Genomic DNA, 22,022 nt, shown 5'->3' with positions numbered 1-22,022 from the left:
ATATATTGTTTATGAATAATGAAGATGAGATATTTTATTTTGAATTGCATGTACATCACAATCCTAGGTGAAAAAATTAGATTGCGCTAATGAAACTGATCTAATTCTTCTAGACTCACGCAAGGTAATACTTCATTTGAATTCACCCAAGGGAAATGCATATAAAAAAAAAATTAAAAATTAAAAAAAAAAAAAAAAAAGACTCAATTTAGTAATGCACGAGATCTAGTAAATTTATGAAGTATGTATTTAATAGAAGGAAGAATCCTTGATTTTTTTTATTTTATTTTTTTCAATTATGTAATTGCCTAACTTGAAAGGATCTATAAGCAAACTCTCTATTTCCCTAAAATAAAAAAATCAAAATGCCTTAATGAATAATGAGGTATCAATACATTAACTTGAAAGGATCTCTAAGAAAACTCTATATTTCCCTAATAAGCAAACTCTATCAAAACAATTACAAAGTACTGTATTTTCACGAGCAACAAGTAAGGATGTACGAAGTAACGATGGTAACAGATTAGATTGTGTTCGTGTAACTACGATATATGATGCCTATCTAAACTCTCACAAATACTATTTACTTTGTTTTTTTATTAAGTGCATGACTATGACGTTTGCATCATTCAATATACTAACTTTGACTAAATAATTATCACTAATATACTAATGTGATTTTTATCATTTAAAATGTTATTGAATTAGTCACAATGCATGTTTTTCACGGGTATTAAGAAACTTAAGTGGGAAGTACAAGTGTATGGGGAAGCTAATTTTATTTGACAAGAGTATGAGGAAGCTAATAAAAGTACACTGAAAAGGTAAATTTAGGCCCTGTTTAGTTCACCTTATTTTTACTTATTTCAGAAAAAATAAATTCAGATCAGATCAGAAAAAATCAGTTCAGATCAGATCAGGAAAAATAAGTTCAGATCAGATCAGATCAGATCAGAAAAAATAAGTTCAGATCAGAAAAAATAAGTTCAGATCAGATCAGATCAGAAAAAATAAGTTCAGATCAAATTATTATTATTATTATTATTATTATTATTATTATTATTATTGATTTATGATGTATCGGATTTGATTTTATCGTTTGTTTGAACTAGCAATATTGTCTATGTTATTAAATAGCACAAACAATAAACGATAATAATTAAAATTTCATTATAAGCTCCAAATCATAAACGTTTACAAATATAATTTTCATTACAAGAAGTTCCAAATTTCCTTCGCTATATTAAGTTGTACTTCTTTCATTACAGCTATATTAATTCTCATTAAACAAATCATAATCGGCTCTTGGTTCGATTTCTATACCACTATCAATGGGTATATCCAACTCATGTAATCGAATAAAATTGTGAAGTGTGAATGTAGCAACCATAATTGCCAATTGTGAAGTGTGGGTCGGATTAATTCGGGTCGGCTCATTTCGGGTTGACTACATTAATACACATGCACCTACAAAGTAATAGTATTCGTAAATAGTAATTACTAAATTTGAATAAAGAATGCACATGCATCAAAAAAGTAGTGGTATTCATAAATTTTCATAGGTTTTTTTGAGACGTAAATTATAATACATTTGATAATAGAGATTTTTTTTGAAAATATTTGAATAAGCTTAAATAGGAAAATAACTCATAAAATTAGGGAAAGAAAAAAAAAATGACGTAATCTTAGATTGCTACTTAATTTCGGGTCAATAACAAGTCGGGTTGATTTCAGGTTGGGTTAATGATAGATCGGGTTGAATTCGGGTCGGGCTAGTAATAGGTCAGGTTAAATTCGGGTTGGGTTAGTAATAGGTCAGGTTAAATTCGGTTCGGGTTGAATTCAGGTCGGGTTAAATTCAGGTTTTGACGGGTTAAAACGAGTCAATGTGTCATTCCCACGCAACCATACACGCATGAATAAAAAAAAGGTTCAATAGAGGAACAAATGAATAAAAAAACACTTAAACGCCCTAAACAAGTTAAATATAAAAGCTTAAATAAAAAAAGGAAAATGAAATCTAATAATCACACCTTTGCTCCATCTTCCAGAAACAATCTCACCTTTTGAAATTTTAGAAACAATTCCATTAACAATAATGATATTATTATTATTATTTAATAATAATAATATAATATAATATAATAGTAATAATAATAACATAATATAATATAATATAATATAATATAATATAATATAATATAATATAATATAATATAATATAATATAATATAATATAATATAATATAATATAATATAATATAATATAATATAATATAATATAATATAATATAATATAATATAATATAATATAATATAATATAATATAATATAATATAATATAATATAATAATAATATAATATCATAGTAATATAATATCATATAATAATAATAATAATAATATAATAATAATAATATAATATAATATAAATTAAATTATCATAATATAATAATAATAATAATTATTATTATAATGATAATAATAATAACAATAATAATTAAACATTAATATTGATTAACATTAAAAGTAGAATATTGAAATAATTAAAATAAGGTCAGATCAGAAAAAATAAGTTCAGATCAGAAAAAATAAGTTCAGATCAGATCAGATCAGCTAAAATCAGGTGAACTAAACAACCTCTTACATGGGATTCGCAGAAAAGTGGAGAGAAAAAATAATAAAAATACATGAAAAAGCAAAATTTATATTGGGAAACTAATTTTGTACAAATATTATTGCAGATTGAAAGGTATTTTAATGCAAATGGGATGAACATTTTGGGACTAAAATTTGGCCAAAAAGGTCATTTTTTTAGGGACGGAAGGAGTAACATTAATTGTTTATATACTTCCTCTGTTTTTTTTTCACTTGACCCGCTTTGAATTTTATACTATTCGCCACCCCTCCTCTGACCTTCTTTTGTGAATAATATATAAGGAAAAATACATTCATATGAGATATTTTTGAATTTGTCTCAATAAATACTATCATAATATACACACAAATGTAATAAAAGAAACAGATCAAATAAAAAAAAATAAAGAAAAATACCACCCTCTTCACAACTCCCAATTAATTTTAGAAACCCCCAAATTGAGAATTGACAAATGCAAATAGAATGGCGCGAATATACCGGGCTTATTCAAAATTTTTAATTTTCGTCTTCTTGAATTGAAAATATAAAGAAATGGCAGAAGTGCAGAACTGGAAAAAGAACTTGGAGAGAGAATTCCAGAGTGAGAATACCACACAAATAACTTGAAATCTTAAGCTTCATATGTTATGAGAAATCCCAGATCTCAGGTACCCATTTATTAATCTGTAAAACCCATCTCAAATTCTTCATCTTTATTGTTTATCATGCTTTTTGGTAATTCATTTTTTGTAATTTTCTATTAAATCATCTGAAAGTTTGCATCTTTGCTCCAGGATTCAGGCTCTTCATTCTCTTCAATTTCCCAAATTTCAGGTGATTTTTTTTTTTTTTTTTTTTGGGGGCAAATCCTGCTTAGCTGACATAATTATTAATTTTATTATGTGGGCATAATATACCCTTCGTATCATTTTTCTGAATTAATTTATAGTCAGTTCAATTTCTGGGTACCTTTAATTTTTTATAGAACTGTCAAAATTTGAGAATTTCAATTTGAGGGTTTTTAAATTATTATTTTTTCTCTTGTTGGGTAATTTCTCATTTTTCTGCTGAATAATGCTGAAGTTGTTATTAATCTGATTTGCCTAAAATTGGTTGATTTCAGAGCCTCTTGACATAAAGCAGTGGTTTTCAAGTTACAATTACCAATCTCCTGAATTAGACACAAATGAAGACTTCTGTTTATCTCAGAGAGTTGATGTTGAAGAGAGGGGATTGTACGTTGAAGACAGTGAGACTGAAGATGAAGGAACATGTGAAGATTTCACAAAGATTAATCGCTCCGTCGCCATTCTTAAATCCACTGAGGAAGCTAAGAAGCATGACTTTCCAACTCTTCCTGCTGTTGAGGTATTGTGATTTATCTTTGAAGTGAAATTGTTTCGATTATACAAATAGTTTTAAGACCATGATAGGTTTTTTTGGGAGAACCTTGAAAGAGACTGTTTGTTTATCTGGGAAATCTGAATGAAAGTTCCTTAACAGAATACAGATTTACAGTTGTTTATGTATCTGTCCTGAAAACAGGAGGTCTTGTACACAATAGGTGTATTCACAGTATACAAAAGTCAGCAGACTTAGTGACCCTAAAGGTTTGCATATTGCTTAAATGCTTGTCTTTTTTGTCATGTGGATGGCTTTAGTCGTATGGCATAAACCGCATATTCGACTATTGTATAGTTGTCTTGGTAAAGAAGCACATTATATCTGGCTACAGTTTACTTGAGGAATGAATTGGTTACTTGAGGAATAAATTGGTTACCTGATAATCTTTTGTTGGTATTCAACAATATGGTTCTGCATTCCTGAAGTTTGAAGGTGTACTTGTATAACTCCAGTATTGTTTTACAACTTCTTGAATCGTTGGACTTTAGATTTGTAGAATGTAAATTGGTCTGTAATTTGCCTCTCTTTGTTTTATAGGTTTCAACCAATCCAGACTCGCTCTCACTTCCATCTGGTTTGTGCTCATTCCTCTTTGTTTATTAAGCAAACTTCACATATAAGATATTACTATTGATGTGATAATTAAACCCTTGTGCTTGCTTGTGCACTTCAGAGCCTCCTGACATCACAAAATGGTTCTCAAGCTATGTGTACGAATCTCCAGAAGTAGATAGTGCTGATTTTGATGTTTCACTTTCAAGTGCCTATACTTCTGGGAATAAGAAAGAAGTTAACAAGGGAAGGGTAGATCATCTAAAGGAGTTTTCAGTAACAAAAGTCAAAGATGAAATGCTTAGCTGCAGGGAGACAGTTACAAGACCTAGTGGAGCTGAGAACAACGCAAACCCTTCTACTCCCCAGGTATGCTCTTTCATGAGGATGGCTTTTGTAACAACCGTAAGGTGTAAGAAGGTGTTGTATAGTTGTCTTTGTAAAAAACCACATTATATATGGCTACACTTGAGGAATATATATTGGCTACTTGATAGTCAGAAACAAAGTGAACTAAAAATATGCACTGGAGTGATATTGTGATTTTAGTATACTTTGTATTAAGGATGTCTTTTGTTGGTACACAATAACATAGTTATGCGTTACTGAAGTTCTACGATCTACCAGTATAAGTCCAGTACAATCTTACTACTTGTTGAATTCTTGTACTATAGATTTGTAGAAGGTATTAGTTTGGTCCGTAATCTTCGTCTTTCTTTTATAGGTTCCATCCTATCCAGACTCGCTCTCACCTCTATCTGGTTTGTGCTTGTCTCTCGTTGTTTATCATGGAAACTAAACATATAAGTTATAACTATTGATTTGATAATTTAAAACTCTTGCTCTTGCATGTGCACTTCAGAGCCTCCTGACATCACAAAATGGTTCTCAAGTTATGTATACGAGTCTCCAAATCAGAGAGTGCTGATTTTTGATGTTTCACTTTCAAGTGTTTATACTTTTGGGAATAAGAAAGAAATTGACAAAGAGAGGGAAGATCAATTAAAGGAGTTGCCTGTAACAAAATTTAAAGATGAGATACTTAGCTGCAGGGAGACAACTACAAGACCTAGTGGAGTTCAGGAGAACAAAAACCCTTCTGTTCCCCAGGTATTGCAAGTCTTTATCCCAACTTTTGCTTAAAAGAAAGTCCTTTTTTTTTTTTTTATTGCAAATCAGTCCATTATAGTTCATAGAATGTCACTACTAAATATTTTACCAAGTGACCAATTCCTCTCTTTTCTGTTTGAAATGTGCAGGAGGATGGTTCAGAAAGTAGTAACTTGTCTCTCAAGAACAGTTTTTGTGTTAAAAGAACTATAGATGAACATAATACCCTCCCGGATAAATCTGTTGCATGGGAAAGAACTACAGATGAACATAGTTTACCAATACAGCAAGACGAACAGCAGCTGAGCAGCATAAACCATTTGAGATCACCTGCAAAGGCTTCTTGTTGTAGGGATAGGGCATTTACTGAAACTGCTGAAGAGAAGACGGAAAAGAAGTTTATAGCTGCTGAAAATGATTCCGGCTGGATCTCGCTTAATCATAAACCAAGAGAAGATTGTTCTAAAAGTATCACAAAGGAGAGAGGAGAATACATTTCTGCAGAAAATCGCTTAAGTTCAATGAAGAGTAAAGTAAGGCCAAGGATCAACAAGGAAAATTCTCCTGTAAATTTGCTTTATTCTTCTGATGGGCAGAAGGATAAAAAGTTGAGAAGAGAGGTCCTTAAAGAAACAACTAACTTTGACTATTCTCGTGTGCCAGAGGTTGCTGGGAAATGGAAATGCCCACAGAGATATAAACCAAACATTGGACCTCCTCTGAAGCAGCTCCGACTTGAAAGATGGGTTTATAAGATGTAAATTGTTGCTACTGTCACTATGATATACAGGTCTGAACCCTCTGATGATATGTAATGCAGTATGATAAGCGTTTCTAGCAGTACTACAATATTTGATCAAAAATGAAAATTTTGCAAGATATACAATGAGACTTGAGTGCAAATTGTGGGATCGGTAGTGATACTATTGTCTGTATCACTGTATGCACCTTGTTATTTCAGTGGAAAGCAAGCTTTCTTAAGTCCCACACTCAAATGTTGGAACGGTTTGAATGGTTGTATCAGCGCAGGAGCAAACATTCTCAAAGGACTGTACATGATGATTTGTGTATGGGGATATGAGGATTGCTACATTGGATAGCCTGTAATTTTATGGCAAGAGAGCACAGTATGCTCTTGAAATGCTTGGTTATACTTTTGTATATATATATATATATATATATATATATATATATATATATATATATATATATATATATATATATATATATATATATATATATATATAATAAGGAAGATATTATTTCCTCTAATTCTCTTATTCTATCTAACACTTGCTAGGCCTAAAGTATTATGAAGATAATACATCGTAATAAATTAATAATCGATATATACACTTATTATATATAATATATGTGCAATATGTGTACACAAATAGTATAATAAACATACTACATTGGTAGTCGAACGTTCCAGCCAATCGGGTCTCCATTGAATATTTTCCATTAGAAGCATTCTTTACCAAAGCGAAATCTGCAACTTTGGCCCTCATATCATCTCCCGGCAAGATATTAGAAGGTTTCAAATCTCTGAGAATGAAACTTATTTGCGTCAAACTGTGTAGATATTCAACTCCCTTGGCTACACCCAAAGCTATGGAGATTCTCTACTTCTAGGTAAGAGGGGGATATCTAAGCTCTTGCCACTCAAACAAATGTTGTCCCAGGTGCCCTTGTGGCATGCACTCGTATACCAAAAGCCTCTCGTGCCCATTGGTGCAGGAACCTAAAAGGTAACCAAATGTCTGTGCCTGACTTTTGTAAGGACTGTAATTTCAGCTTGAAACTCATCCCTTTGGTGCCCATAACTGTAGCTTCCATCCTCTTAACGACAATCTTAGTCCCATCATGGAGCTTCCCTTTGTAAACAACCCCAAATCCATTATTTAATGTTTATAGCACTCTTTTTGTTACTTAAAAGTACATGTAACTAATTCAAGTAGATTATCTTAATGATTTTAAATGAGTGTTCATATGCACTTGATAACATGTCATTTTTGGCTGCTTTAACTAAAGATATGTGTATCAATTCTTTTTGTGTTTTTTTTCTTTTTTAACAAACTTGAATATTGTTTTTACTTTTACGAGACACGTAATAAGATTTATTACAAATCTTAACCTTTTTTGTTATAACTTTATCATATATCAATTTTAACACCCGACTCTCAAATCTAAAGAAATACTCTAACCAACTAAACTGTTATTACGCGTCTAACTGTCTAACCACTCTATAACATATATCATTCATTACCCAAAATCCAAATTATCAAAAGCCAATCTTGATTCTTGAAACAATTTGAGGTTGAGATGAAATGATGAACTTAACTTCTAAACTCTCAAATTCGGCCCACCTCAACTCACTAACTCACAATCACAACATCCAATCTCTCGTCTTTCTCACGTTTTTCTCGCGTGCCTCTCTCTTTCTCTCTCCTCTCCTCTCTCTTTCTCTCTCTACGATCTACGCTTGAACATATGCAGACAACACAGACTCCTCTTTCTGCAAATTCCTGGATAAAATTTGCTACTACAATTCCATTTTACCTAATTTCTGAATTTCAAAGGTACAATCTTTCTTCAAATTCCATCTAATTTATAATTTAATTCACCTTTAAGCATTATACATGCTTAGAAATTGGTGTAAAATAGTATGAATTTATGAAATTTTAATAATTTGGTGTTTTATCATGTTTAGTTGACCATAATTTATCTGATTTTTAAGTACCCACATGTTCTTTTTCTGTTAAATTGTTAATATTTTGATATTATAGAGGATTGTATTTGGGTTTTTGATTTTGTATTGTATATGTACGTTGAATTTGGGGTTTTGAGTTGTGGCTTTTATTTTTCTGATATTAGAAATATAATGTATAATGTTTAATTTTGGTAGCTATGAATATCTTCAAAAATGTATTTTTGTATTGTATAATTGAATTTATATGCAAGATTTATGTTTTCCCTAGGGTAGGTCATGGCTGGGAAGAAGCTAATAGCTATATGTCAGGCCGGGGGTGAATTCGAGACCGATAACGATGGTATTATCACCTATAAAGGTGGAGAGGCTCATGCCATTGATATTGATGATGAGATGAATTTTAATGCCTTTAAGATGGAGGTAGCTGAGATGTTCAATTGGAGTACTGATATAATGTCTATGAAGTACTTCCTTCCTGAAAACAAGAAGACTCTCATTACAATATCCAATGATAAGGACTTGTTGCGCATGATCAAGTTCCATGACTGTCGTGCAATTGTTGATATATATGTCATAATTGGAGAGAACCTTGCTCCTGAGGAAGTCTCTAACATGCCTATCAGTAGGTATATGTCTTGCCGTTCTAATTCGATATTATTTTCGAAAATTGGCATTTTAGTTTGGTTTTTTATTTTTATTTTGTAAATATATTGAGGGGTGTTATATTTAGGTCAAGCAGAACCTCTTTATCTCAGGAAATGGTGCCTCTTGATGCCCCATTGATGTGGTGGAGGATACTAATCATCCTGATGATGTGCATTTTATTGCTCCTCTTGATATTTCCAACACTGATGCCCAAATCGATATACCAACTGAAATATCTGCTGTAGTGCCCCTCACTAGCTCCGGTGATGAGAAACTTGTGAAAGCTGCTCATCAATGGCAGAATAATATTACTGGTGTCGGCCAGAGGTTCAATAGTGTCACAGAGTTTCGTGAAGCATTACGTAAATACGCCATTGCTAATCAATTTGCATTCAGATATAAAAAGAATGATAGTCACCGTGTGACTGTCAAATGCAAAGCAGAAGGTTGTCCGTGGAGGATTCATGCATCAAGGTTATCAACTACGCAGCTAATTTGCATCAAGAAAATGAATCCTGCACATACTTGTGAAGGAGGTGTTCATACCACAGGATATCAAGCAACTAGAAGTTGGGTGGCGGGTATTATAAAAGAGAAGTTGAAAGTGTTCCCAAATTACAAGCCTAAGGATATTGTCAATGACATTAAACAGGAGTATGGAATTCAACTGAATTATTTCCAGGCATGGCGTGGAAAAGAAATTGCCAAGGAGCAACTGCAAGGTTCCTATAAAGAAGCTTATAAGCAGCTACCGAGTTTCTGTGAAAAGATAATGGAGTCAAATCCGGGTAGTTTAGCTACTTTTACTACCAAAGATGATTCTAGCTTTCAGCGTCTCTTTGTCTCATTTCATGCCTCATTATGTGGATTCCAGCAAGGCTGTCGGCCTCTACTTTTTCTCGATAGCATTTCTTTAAAGTCTAAATATCAAGGAACACTTCTAGCTGTCAATGCTGCTGATGGGGATGATGGTGTCTTTCCAGTTGCATTTGCTGTGGTTGATGCTGAAACTGATGATAATTGGCGATGGTTTTTATTGCAACTGAAATCAGCAATGCAAACACCTGGCTCAATAACGTTTGTGGCAGATAGACACAAGGGGTTGAAGGAGTCAATTGCTGAGATATTTGAGGATTCTTTTCATGGTTACTGTTTAAGGTACTTGACTGAGAATCTTATTAAGGACCTGAAAGGGCAATTTTCTCATGAAGTGAAACGCCTCTTGGTTGAGGATTTCTATGCTGCTGCTTATGCTCCTAAGCTTGAAGGTTTCCAGAGATATGTTGACAGCATTAAGAGTATCTCCACAGAAGCTTATGACTGGGTCATGCAAAGTGAACCTGAGTACTGGGCAAACGCTTTCTTCAGGGGTGCAAGATATAATCATCTGTCATCAAACTTTGGTGATATTTTTTATAACTGGGCATCAGAGGTGCATGAGTTGCCCATAACACAGATGGTCGATGTTATTCGAGCTAAGATACTGGAGTTGATTAGTGCACGGAGATTGGAGTCAGCCCAGTGGTTAACAAGGCTAACCCCATCTATGGAACAAAAACTTGACAAGGAAACCTTGAAAGTCCCTCCCCTTCAAGTTTTGCTCTCTGCTGGTAGTACATTTGAGGTGCGCGGAGACACCATAGAAATAGTTGACATTGATCAATGGGATTGTAGTTGCAGAGGATGGCAGTTGACTGGTTTACCCTGCTTCCATGCTCTAGCTGTTATTGGCTGCATGGGAAGGACTCCGTACGAATATTGTTCCCAATATTTTTCAGTTGAAAGCTATAGGTTAACATACACTGAGACAGTGAATCCTGTCCCAAGTGCTAATGAATCGTTACAAAATGATTCATCTCAGGCTGCAGTGACAGTTACCCCTCCTCCTACACGTCGACCTCCGGGCCGGCCCACAAAAAACCGTTTTGGTTCACAGGAGGTTGTCAAACGTCAGCTGCAGTGTAGTAGATGCAAGGGCATGGGACACAATAAATCAACATGCAAAGAGATTTTAACGGAACAGTAATAGCGGTAAGCATAAACTTACAACCAGCTATATATAGAAGCATCTTCACTTGTAGAATAATAATTTAATGTTTGTAATCTGTGCTTGTTGCATGATTTGCTGCGTTTAATCATCTCCTTTGTGTCCTAAAAACCTTAAAAGTTTTTTGAAGGCTTATATTGAAGAATTCAAAGGATACTTTAATGCTGGATCTATTGTAGGTCTGCCTTGTGAATGTTATGAAAGAATAATTGTATGTGACTACTGCATTGTAGTAGATATAATGTGGTCTACTGGTCTAGAATCAATTTTTGATGTTTCATGGGTGTGTTGTGGACATATAAGATACTATTCCTGTTGATTCCTTGTTCTTGGCTACTTTGTTAACCTCTCTGGTATTATGTCAAAGGTCTTGTTGCTGTGGGTACATGGATCAAAATGTTAGATGCTAAGCCTATGGGTGCTAGCGTTGTACTGCGCTGCTATTTCCTGCAGTTTGCTTTGCAAAAGTTGTAATCCTTATCTCCGCTGTGGATTTTGCAAGTTGCTTTTGATAGAAAACCTACGTAAATAGACTCAGCATTTTTTTTTGCATCTCTTCTGTTTGACTTGAGTTCTTGTTTGATATCTTTTATGTTCTGAGGAGACAAGAAATTGTTTGTGCTAGCTGTTCTTGAGGGTTTATTCAAGGTTTTGTCAATCCCAAAACAGGGGTAAACGAATATAAAATAAACTTAAGGATTTTGTTGTATTATTATCTCATGATTTCCTTCAATTTTTCCTTTCATGTTCTCTATGCTAGATTACTAGTCATGTGAAGAGTCAGATCAAGAGAGACATGCATGCATTTTAAATACTTATCTTGTTGAACCTTCAGCTCAGTTGGAAGTTTGCGTATTGATTTATAGATCAATGCCTTTTATGCTGTCGTGTTAAGCTTTGATGTCTTTATTATTGTTTACACAACTTATCGCTGCTCCAGTTTTGTTCAGCTATTGGATTCTGCTACAGTTTTGTTCAGTTATTGGATTGTTTCTTATTTTTGTTTCCTTTTCAGTCGTTTCCTATATTTCATCAAATCGTCTAACCATAATCATTTCTATGCTTCAGGGTGGATCCATGATATCAAAATTTGGAATAGCCAAGGCAGTAACAGAACAAGGCTCCTAATATAAACAGTTTCCTCCTCTTCAGTATCAGATTCTATGTTAGATCTTAATTTACTCAACTCTAGGGCCTCATTTTGTTTCTTTGCTTGCGGCTTTCTCGTCAGTGATTGGCTTCTATGTACATAATAGATTTATTTGGCCTGTATGATCTGATGGAAAGGATGTCTTTAATCTCATCTCATTGGTTAGTAATCATCTTTATCAATGAGCTTAAATTTCTTTAGTGGGCCCATGTTTAGAAGAATAGACAGATATCTATACTAATTTACTTGACATTTCTATCATTAAAGTTTGTATTTTGGTTGGTGTGTTCCAACCTGAAGAATTCAACCAAAAGAAACACAAAGATACAGCTCATTTTTTGATCTACTGCTAGTACATCTGTATAAAAGTACTACTATTACAAGGTTGTACTGCATGAACTTAAGAAGTACATCTTTTAATGTGGTACTTCTGCTCTAAAAACGTTACTTAGGTACCAGCATGTAGTACAAGCAATCATGTTTCTGGTACTTCCCCATTTCGACTTGTTTATATATAGAGCTTGTTGCTCGAGGAAATGCAACAAGAGCTTTAGATTACTCTACAATACCCAAAAAAAAAAAAAAAAACACTTAAGTATTTTATTTTTTCGTATTGAGACACAAAGTGCGGGATCTGATCCTAAGTTTTGGGTATTATTCTTGTTAAAAAAATTATTCTGTCTTACATTTGTAAGCATAAGTGTGAACGCAAAAGGCGAATTCATCACATTGATGATAAGGTGGTCGTTTTTACAAGTTTTGTGTCTATTTCTTATGGGAGAGCTAGAAGCTAGGGAAGCGGTTGGGCATGAGATGGATCAATCAACATTGTAGATATTGATGTTGTTGCTCTTCCCATGCACTGCCTCTTCCCTGGCTCTTCTTTATCGCTCTTTCCCTTCTCTGTAATTGACACTTTTTTACCTCAATTTCAAATTATCAATTCATATTATATGCATTTTCTAGATTTTTTCATAGACCACTAATTTTACCATTAATTACAAGTAGAATTTAGAAGCGTTTATGTTGTTTCTTGACTTAAAACCATGTTGGATCAAGTACTTATCCCCATTACAATGTCTATCTCATTTTGCACGATCTTTCACAAATACTTTTGACCATCAATATCTTTAATTACGTAATAATAACAAAAATTATGATAAGTTGATATTATAATTTATAAAACTAAATATTGAGACGAGTCTAACATAGGTGTGAGCATGGGACGGGTACCCGTACCATTAGTACTAACATTTCGAGTAACCGATAACCAACATCACTAAAAGTGATATCCATAAACCGAACTGATAAGTTCGGGTACCCGGATTTTTGGATCGGTTATCGGGTATCCAATAAGGTATCCAATAATGATAATTAAACTTAACAATGTAGTTATTATGATATCATTTAACACTAATAACAACAATTTCACATGATCTTGACTAAATTATTAATAATATTACTAATCATTGATATTATAAAGTGATTATGAAGTAAAGTAAGAGTTTAGATTTTGGAAAAATAGATTTAAATAGGAAAAAAAAAATTGTTTATCGAATCAGATCGGGTAACCGTTAATTTTAAAAGGGATATTTCATGAAATGCCACTTAGTAATTGCGAAACTCACCAAATGCCATCTAACTTTTCAAAATTCACCAAATGCCACCGAGTTTTAACAAAATTCACCGAGTGCCATTAATGACTGACAACCGTTAGTTGACCGTTAGTGGACCCCTCCACTTGTCACGTGTCAGCTTCTGATTGGTCCATTTTTAAAAAAAAATAAAAAAAAAATTAAAAAAAATCCAAAAACAAACCAAAAATATAATTAAAAAAAATTAAAAAAACCAAAAATATTTTAAAAAAATAAATAAAAAAAATTAAATAAAAAAAAACCCCACAAACCCCAAACCCCAGCAGCCTGGTCCCACGAAACCGGATTGCGCGTCGACGGACCCCCACCCCTTCCCCGTCGCGCCACCCACCCTAGCCCAAACCCCTAACCCGAGAAACCCCACCCCCTCTTCCTCCACCACCCCGAAACCCCACCCCCCTTCCTCCACCACCCTGAAACCCCCTCGCGGGCCGGCGCCTCTGATGAAGATTCAGGCCGTTGAATCGCCAGCGAGTCGGAGAAGATAGAGCGGCACAACAACATATACAGCAGTCGGCAAGTCCATTTCACCGATTCCAAGCCTTGATTCGACGCCTCTCCTGCCGACAACGACACCAAACCTCAGCCTGATAATCCATCGGGAAATCTGGAGCCGTTCATGGGGGTTAAAGCTCGAAGGTTAGCTTCTTTTCACCCAACCAAACCACCTCAGATAATTTGTCGGGAAAGGGAGGGGGTAGCTAGGGTTTCGGGGTGGTGGAGGATGGGAGGTGGGGTTTCGAGGTGGTGGAGGAAGGGGGTAAGGGTTTCGGTCGGGTTTTGAGTTTAATGGGTGGGTGGTCGCGACGGGAAAGAGTAGGGGAAGGGGAGGGCTTCAGTGGTCACCGGCGCGCCTGTCGGTGAGGATACAGGTCGCCGGCGGCAAGGGTTTCGGGGTTCGGCGGCAAGGAGGGGGTGGTGGTTGGGGTTTAGGTGGTTTTCTGTTTTTTTTTTTTTTTTGTAATTTTTTTTTAAATACTTTTGGTTTTTTTTTAATTTTTTTTAATAATATTTTTGGTTTGTTTTTGGAATTTTTTTTTTTTTTTTAAATAGACCAATCAGAAGCTAACACGTGGCAAGTGGAGGGGTCCACTAACGGTCAACTAACGGCTGTCAGTCATTAATGGCACTCGGTGAATTTTGTTAAAACTCAGTGGCATTTGGTGAATTTTGAAAAGTTGGATGACATTTGGTGAATTTCGCAATTACTCAGTGGCATTTCATGAAATAGCCAATTTTAAAATGATACCCAATAATCATACCTGATAACAAATTATTGAAACGGGTACCCGAACCGTTATGGTTATCAAATCGGGTATCCTAATTATCGGAACGGTTACGGATCGAATTTTCGGATAGTTTTGCTCAGCCAATAACAATATCTCAGGTGACTATGCTTTTTAATTTTCCATTTATTTGGGCTAGAAAAGATTCAAAAGACTAGATTAGAATTATCAAAGAGTAAAATAGTAACATTATATTGTCTTTATGTTGAACATGTATATTGACCTACATAAGGTTTTATGTTTATTTGGTACCAATTTATGTCACATGAGGGAAAAAAACAAATTACAAATGCAACATAAATCCAAAGCGCAAAATCATACATGCGTGAGCACGTGACACGCAAGCGTAACATCACGCGTATCTGATATCAATATAAATATAGTCAGCTTATCATGTGGGATACAATTAGATAGGTCGTATAATTGTCCAAAATCCACTTTAAAGTGTTGACTCAGACATGTGTCAGCGGTCTCATCCCATTACACGTAAGTATAGTGTTATTTGTATCTCTCACAGTCTATATATGTAATTGGACAGTATCCACTTCAAAGTGTTGACTCGAACATGTGTCAACAGTCTCATCTCATAACACGCAATCATAGTGTCATCTATACCTCTCACTAGTCTGTACATAGTCAGCTGTCCAACTCATCATAGGAAATAAATAATACCAAATCAAAGCTGATACTAATTACCAAATATCTAGATGCAATGAAGTAATATCATCTTTGATCAAATCCTTTTATTCACACCATTTTCCTATGTCTATAAATAATTAAGAATTTTTTTAACAATACCCCAAGTCAAAAAAATCACTCAACAAGTAAGAAAGAGAGATAGGGACAGTGACCTAAACCTAGCTCCCTCCCTAGGCAAACCCACTCTCTCAAGAAAAACCCCTCAAATCCCTAACCCCAAAATAAAACCCTAATTTCATCACATCCTCTGTTTTCCCTTTGATTTCGAAATCCAAAACCCTAATTTTCTCCCTCTATTTTTCATGCCATAAAATCAATTCAACAATGTCCCAAAACCCACCTCAACAACCACCCCACCATTCTCTCTCCTCCGTCAACGCCGCCGTGAAAGGCTGCTACAGCTGCAGCTCTGACGACCACTGGATTCTCCACAACATCAAATTCCGAGAAGAAGAATGCCGAAAACTCTGCACTTCGTGTGTTCTAAAGCATCATCCGACGTCGTTTTGCCCTATTTGCTTCAACCTCCATGACCCCAAAACGCTAAACCCATCTTTACCATCTTCGTCGTCGTCTTCTTCTTCTTCCTTGAATCGCACCCTCACGTGCTTGAAATGCAGTTCTGCCTCTCACATCACGTGCATCCCTGCTAAAACCCCGAAATCCCCGTATCTTTGCCCTCCTTGTTCAAACCCATCTTTCAAATTCTTTGATTTGAAGAAACCCAGAAAAAATCGTGATCAACCGCCGTCTGACGGTGGTAGTGGCGGCGGCGGAGGCGGTGGTGGGACCCCTTCGACGAAGGTGGTGGAAGAGATGAAGCAGTATATTGATGAGAGAGCGGCGAAAGTGTTCTTGTTGGCGGCGAAGATATCGGCGATGTCGATGAGTAGGGCGGCGAGTATTATGAGGAGTGATGCTGAGAGGAAGGCTACTGATGCTGCATTGGCTAGGAAAAGAGCAAAAGAAGCAATTGATTATGTGATGAGTTTATCTACTTGGATTCCCAAATCCAAACATCAGAAGAGGGATGTTCTTGTTTCGGGTTCGAAGCCGGGTTATGAGGTTGTTAAGATGGAAACCAATGGTGGGGTGCACAATGTGGGTGGTTCCGGTTGCGGTGGTGGTAGTGAGAATGGGAATGGAGCGGTGGCCGTGGTGCCGGCGCCGCAGAGTAATGGTGGGAATAATCAGAATAACAATCATGTGGGTGGTAATGGGAAGGAGACTGCAGTGTAGTTAAGGAATTTTAGTGTTTGTTTTTGATAATTTACAGGTTAAATTTTGGTGGGGTTGAAAGAGGATGATCATTTTGTTTTGTGAAATTAATTGTGAATTTTATGTTATGTTGATTGATGTAAATGATGATCTTCTGGATTGGTTTGTTGTATGATAGTTGGAAATGGGGATGATGAAATTTGTTTGTAATTCGAAGAAAAGAAAATTCAATCTGTTTTAATCAAATGAATGCCAAATTTGGTGGTGTTTTTAGGAATGCTATTGTTAGTAGAATATCCAAATTGTGCATTTGGTGAAGAATCTGTCTTGAATTGCTGTTTTTACTTTTTAAGGATAAAAAATTCTATTCTTTTTAGTGGGACAGTAGACACAAGTTTTATCTAAATGTAGCATTTTTCAAACTTAAATGATGTTGCTATTTGTTCATGCAATAATCACACTTCTTATGTTCAACATGATCCAAGTACACGGTCTGAAGTGTGCTGCTGCAGCATTTAAAAAGTAACGAGGACATAACTGTGAGTCGTGAATGAACGCATACATGAACGAGTCCAGATGGAAGAATAAATCGAGAGGAACATAAACAATAATATTTTAATTTTTTATTCACACATTATTTACAATAGTTTTATTGACATTTTAGTGTAAAAATAATAGAATTTCCAAAATTATAACATATTCTGGAATAAACAGAACAATTTCTGGACTTTCAACAGGAAGAATATATGGACTGAATGACTAGCCTCTTTTTTCTGGGCCAAAAATATTCCATGGTACATGTTTTGTCAACATAGGTAATGCTTGATCACTGTGATTACTGCCTTCTCACCAAGTTTACAGTGGCCGAAATGCTGAATGAATGAATGTCAACTAATTGACAGGCAAATGGTTGACTGATGGCAACTGGCTGTTTCTACCTTTGGCCATACTTAAAGAGTTAAGAGCCAAATCTGCATCAACACAATGAAAGAGCTTATAAACCAGTCATGGGACGTAGGAAACACTTAAACTAGTAATTATCATGCATCTGTCTTGACGATTCAATATAATGGACAACGAAACATCTGTCTCCAAAACAGTCAGTACAATATACTATCTGTTTTACTGTTTGGCAAACATACCTGAACACAGAGTTTGGATTCAAATATAAGCCTCTTGAAGTTTAAAGGCGGAGTTTCATTTCAAAAACAACACGCAACAAAGGAGCTAGACTATATGCAAGTTGAAAGGTTAAGGTGCATAATATTGTCATCAAATTTAACTGTCACATAATTGGGGCTGCTTCCACAAGGCACGCATCAACCACTTTAGACACTCTGGAGAGCACTGTGGCCCAAGCACAAACAATGTAAGTCTTAAAAAAAAAAAAAAATCACCAGAGAACAAGAGAACCTCTACCCTCTCTATATTAAAATCTTAGTCCAAATAATCTTACAATCATATCCTTCTTGTAAATTCAACTTACAACTCATAGGGTGGTAGATGTTGCATTACCATAGTGGACTCAATTTCCAGTAAAACCATATGGCAGTGCCATAACACAGAAAGTGGTTATGCTCGCTTGTCAAATGCTGCAGAGTGAGAGTCCAGTTATATATGATCATTTTGCATCAGAATTCATTAAGTTACAAAAAGGCCAGGTAATGAAACAGCTTGAATTACTATGTTACTTTCCAAATCAAACCTATCACAACTAAAAGTACAACCTGCTAAAACTTATAAATAGAGACAAAACACATACTTCTTCAAGGCCATAACCTATTCACCTCCACATCAGACGAGGACTGCCAATTCAAGCAAATCACAGAGATGCTTTGGGAATCTAGGGTAATTAAAGAGGGGTAACGTTGGTTAATATAGGGCCATATAATGCTCATTCTGATATAAATTTAAAGTATTTCCAGCAGACAGTTGAAAAAAAATAAAGCAGCTGAGCACAAAATAATACTTTGTGTGATGAAATGGAAATCTATACATGCAGCTTAAAATTCCTTACCTACCAGCATTTTTGGTGCAAGTGAATTGGCCAGAGAAAGATTCTAGCAATCTGGAGCTGTAGCGTAGCTATATGGAATACAATGTTCTTTAAACTTCCCCTAATCCCTCAGAAAGTATGCTACTAACTTCATCCTGCATGACTGAATTGTTGGCCATGTCAGGTTCTAATATTTGAAGCTCTACTTCTTGATTAGAGACAGTTCCAATCCGCCATCCATGCGTACTAGCATCTGGAACCCAACCCTTTTCCAACATCAAATCAAGTAGTTGGCATGCCTCAGATTTATATCCCTCTTTGCAAAGGCCATTAATTATCAAGTTATAAATTTTCGGTTCAATAACCTCAGTTTCCTGACAAATATTTTTTATTGTCATCCATATTATATGTAACTGAGAGTGATCAGCTAAATGCAACAAAAGGCTAGCAAGTGTTTCACTTTCAGGGAGTAAGCTTTTGTTAACCATCTCATTGAAAAACAAAACACAATAGTTTGTTTCTCTTAAAGCAATCATGCATTGAATGAGGATGCAATATGCTTCCATGTTGAGAACCAAACCACGCCTTAGAATTTGCGAGAGGAAAGTTAGGCCCTCATATGGCCTATTGAGTTTTAACAGACCATGCATTATAGCAGTACAAGTCATGGTGTTTACAGAATTCAGGCAATTTTGACCAAATTTCAGCAACCTGATTGCTTCATCTACCTTTCCAGTTGCAGAAAAACCCTTGATCAAACTGCTGAATGAAGAGGAATGCAGGGAACAATTTCTTGATGACATGAACATGAATACTTCAGAGGCCTCTTCAAACTTTCTACATTGCAAAGTCCTTTTATTAGCTTATCATAAGAATTAGGATCCAGAATCCAATCCTTTCCACTGAATAGTCGAAATAGCTTTAGAGCATCCTCATACTTGTTCAAATTACAATTGCCAATGACCAGGGCAGAGTAAGTAGCAAAGTCAGGTTCATAGGCCAAAACAATCATCTTTCCAAGAATAACACAGGCTTGCTTAACATATTTTTCATTGCAAAGTCCTAGAATAAGGACATTCCAGGATAGATGATCCACCATATCCAAGTTTAGCATTTTTTGAAGTAGATCTTTGGAAGCTAGGAAGTAATGAGCATCACAGTAACCTTGAAGGAGCACATTGTAAGGAGCAGGGTCAACAACATGACTATCATCTAACAAAGTTCTTGCCTCGTCAATGCTCCCGAGTTTGCAGCTTGCACTAAGAATGTCAACAAGAACATCAGTTGAAGGAGTAAACCCAGCATTTCTCATCTCATGGAAAAGCTCAGTTGCTTTGTTGAGGTCTTTCATGCACAAACATTTGACCATAGACGAGTAGATGCATACATCAGGCTCCAACTCTAAAGTTATCATCATGTCGAACAACCTCATGGCTTCTCCTGGCTTATTTTCTATACATAATAGTGGTATGACACTAGTATAGAATCTCAAATCAGGATTCACGCCAATTTCAAACATCTCATTCATTACTCCAAGTGCTTCATCCCCAAGGTTTGTGGCCACAAGACCATGTATAACAATCTCAAAAGTCCTACAATTAGGAGCACACCCCTTCTTCTTCATCCTTCTAAATTGATCCAGGGCATTATCAACCATCTTTGCATCAAATAACGCTTTTATCAAATTATTCAAAGTATCAACATTTGGAAGAGTCCCCGATTTCACCATCTCCTTATAAACCAACAATATATCACGAAAACCTCTCTCCATCTCTACTAGAGCACTTAAAAGATCATTCCAATTACCCAAAGTGGGCTTACACCCACTAGAATTCATAACCAAAATTACCCTAATAGCTTCATCTAACCTACCATCACCAACAAATACATCCACCAAACCTCCTAGAGCCTCCGCCGCACCAGGGCACCTATCCCTAACCATTTCCCTGCAAAACCCCTCCATTTGATCCACATTTCCAGCAAAACCCAGCTTCAAAATAATCCTAGAATAGGTTTCAGCAGTATGCCTAAACTGTTTTTGAATAGAAGCCCATTTAAACACTTTAAGAGCTGAATTCAGATCATGAGTACTATCCAAAACCTTGATCAAATTGTCCGGGGACAACCCATTTTCATTTTTCAAGTACTGTATTCTAGGATCAATTTCACTCCTAGTTAGCACATTTTGGGGGGATTTTGATAAATTTTGAGCATGATTTACACTAGAAATTGAAGAGAGACACTTAACTGAAAATAACCATCTTGAAATTTTACTAGAAATCATCAAAGATGCAAACTTTACAGACATTTTGAATAAAAAACATTGCAATTAAATGAAGATTGTGCAGAAGCTAACCTGTCTTGCGATTAAAGTGATGAATACTTGAAGGAAATTTACAGGGATTGAAGCAAAACTGAAGACGAACTATCTATTTTTGGAAACCTTGAAAAGGGTTATTAGAATTTAGAATTCTGCTTCGCCTCTCGTTTCGGCGGTAGAGAAACCAGGAAGTATAACTGGGTAGCGGAAATGAAGCGCTGAGTTTTACAATGATTAAGTAAAAAAATGAAAAGGCTATTGCTCGCAACTTTTTCTTTTCTTTGTTTTTTCCCTAAAACAATAGGCTAAACTTGGGTATATTGCCTTAAAAAAAAACTTGGGTTTATAAAATCACAATGTTATGCTAATGCACGAGATTAATTATAAAACTAGTGAGTAATCCGAGCATTGCCCTGGGTTGTTATTATTGTAGAAGTACAAGCAATAAATTTTTTAAAGGCTTTTCAAAATTGTAATTGTCACTGTCAAACTAAAATTGAATTATTCATTGAGTATTTTTTTTTTATAATTTATTTTTTGCATATTATTAACATCATTGATAATTAGCTTAGATGGTTGAATAGTCATCT

General features: G+C 35.2%; 3 protein-coding genes and 1 pseudogene across 5 annotated transcripts; 3 read left to right on the top strand and 1 right to left on the bottom strand.

Moving 5' to 3' along the window:
- Positions 1-2,801: 2,801 nt before the first annotated feature.
- On the top strand, positions 2,802-6,844 carry LOC110736022. Its single transcript, XM_021916181.1, has 8 exons — positions 2,802-3,305; positions 3,432-3,471; positions 3,761-4,005; positions 4,579-4,615; positions 4,715-4,962; positions 5,318-5,354; positions 5,456-5,703; positions 5,853-6,844. The coding sequence occupies exons 1-8, from the start codon at positions 3,285-3,287 to the stop codon at positions 6,462-6,464; spliced, it is 1,488 nt and encodes a 495-aa protein (XP_021771873.1). The 5' UTR covers positions 2,802-3,284; the 3' UTR covers positions 6,465-6,844.
- Positions 6,845-8,017: 1,173 nt separating this feature from the next.
- Positions 8,018-13,216, top strand: LOC110736565 (annotated as a pseudogene).
- Positions 13,217-13,780: 564 nt separating this feature from the next.
- Positions 13,781-17,389, top strand: LOC110736564. Its single transcript, XM_021916811.1, has 2 exons — positions 13,781-14,552; positions 14,967-17,389. The coding sequence occupies exon 2, from the start codon at positions 16,223-16,225 to the stop codon at positions 17,135-17,137; it is 915 nt and encodes a 304-aa protein (XP_021772503.1). The 5' UTR covers positions 13,781-14,552; positions 14,967-16,222; the 3' UTR covers positions 17,138-17,389.
- A 103-nt stretch (positions 17,390-17,492) lies between these two features.
- On the bottom strand, positions 17,493-21,729 carry LOC110736563 (pentatricopeptide repeat-containing protein At1g63130, mitochondrial-like). 3 transcript variants are annotated; one of them, XR_002514252.1, is made up of 2 exons: positions 21,469-21,729; positions 17,493-18,087 (listed from the first exon to the last, which is right to left on the bottom strand). XR_002514252.1 is itself a non-coding variant. In XM_021916808.1 (2 exons), the coding sequence occupies exon 1, from the start codon at positions 21,418-21,420 to the stop codon at positions 19,867-19,869; it is 1,554 nt and encodes a 517-aa protein (XP_021772500.1). In that variant the 5' UTR covers positions 21,421-21,728; the 3' UTR covers positions 17,493-18,087; positions 19,134-19,866. The 3 variants fall into 3 exon arrangements, 2 of the variants coding, with proteins under 2 accessions (XP_021772500.1, XP_021772502.1); XM_021916808.1 differs by having other exon boundaries at positions 19,134-21,728; XM_021916810.1 differs by having other exon boundaries at positions 19,138-21,728.
- Positions 21,730-22,022: the final 293 nt, after the last annotated feature.

The sequence above is a fragment of the Chenopodium quinoa genome, unplaced genomic scaffold, assembly GCF_001683475.1.
Source record: "Chenopodium quinoa cultivar QQ74 unplaced genomic scaffold, ASM168347v1, whole genome shotgun sequence".
NCBI classification, from domain to species: Eukaryota; Viridiplantae; Streptophyta; class Magnoliopsida; order Caryophyllales; family Amaranthaceae; genus Chenopodium; species Chenopodium quinoa.
The sequence above is the reverse complement of the archived record's forward strand: the minus strand, read 5'-3'. Positions and strand labels throughout refer to the sequence as shown.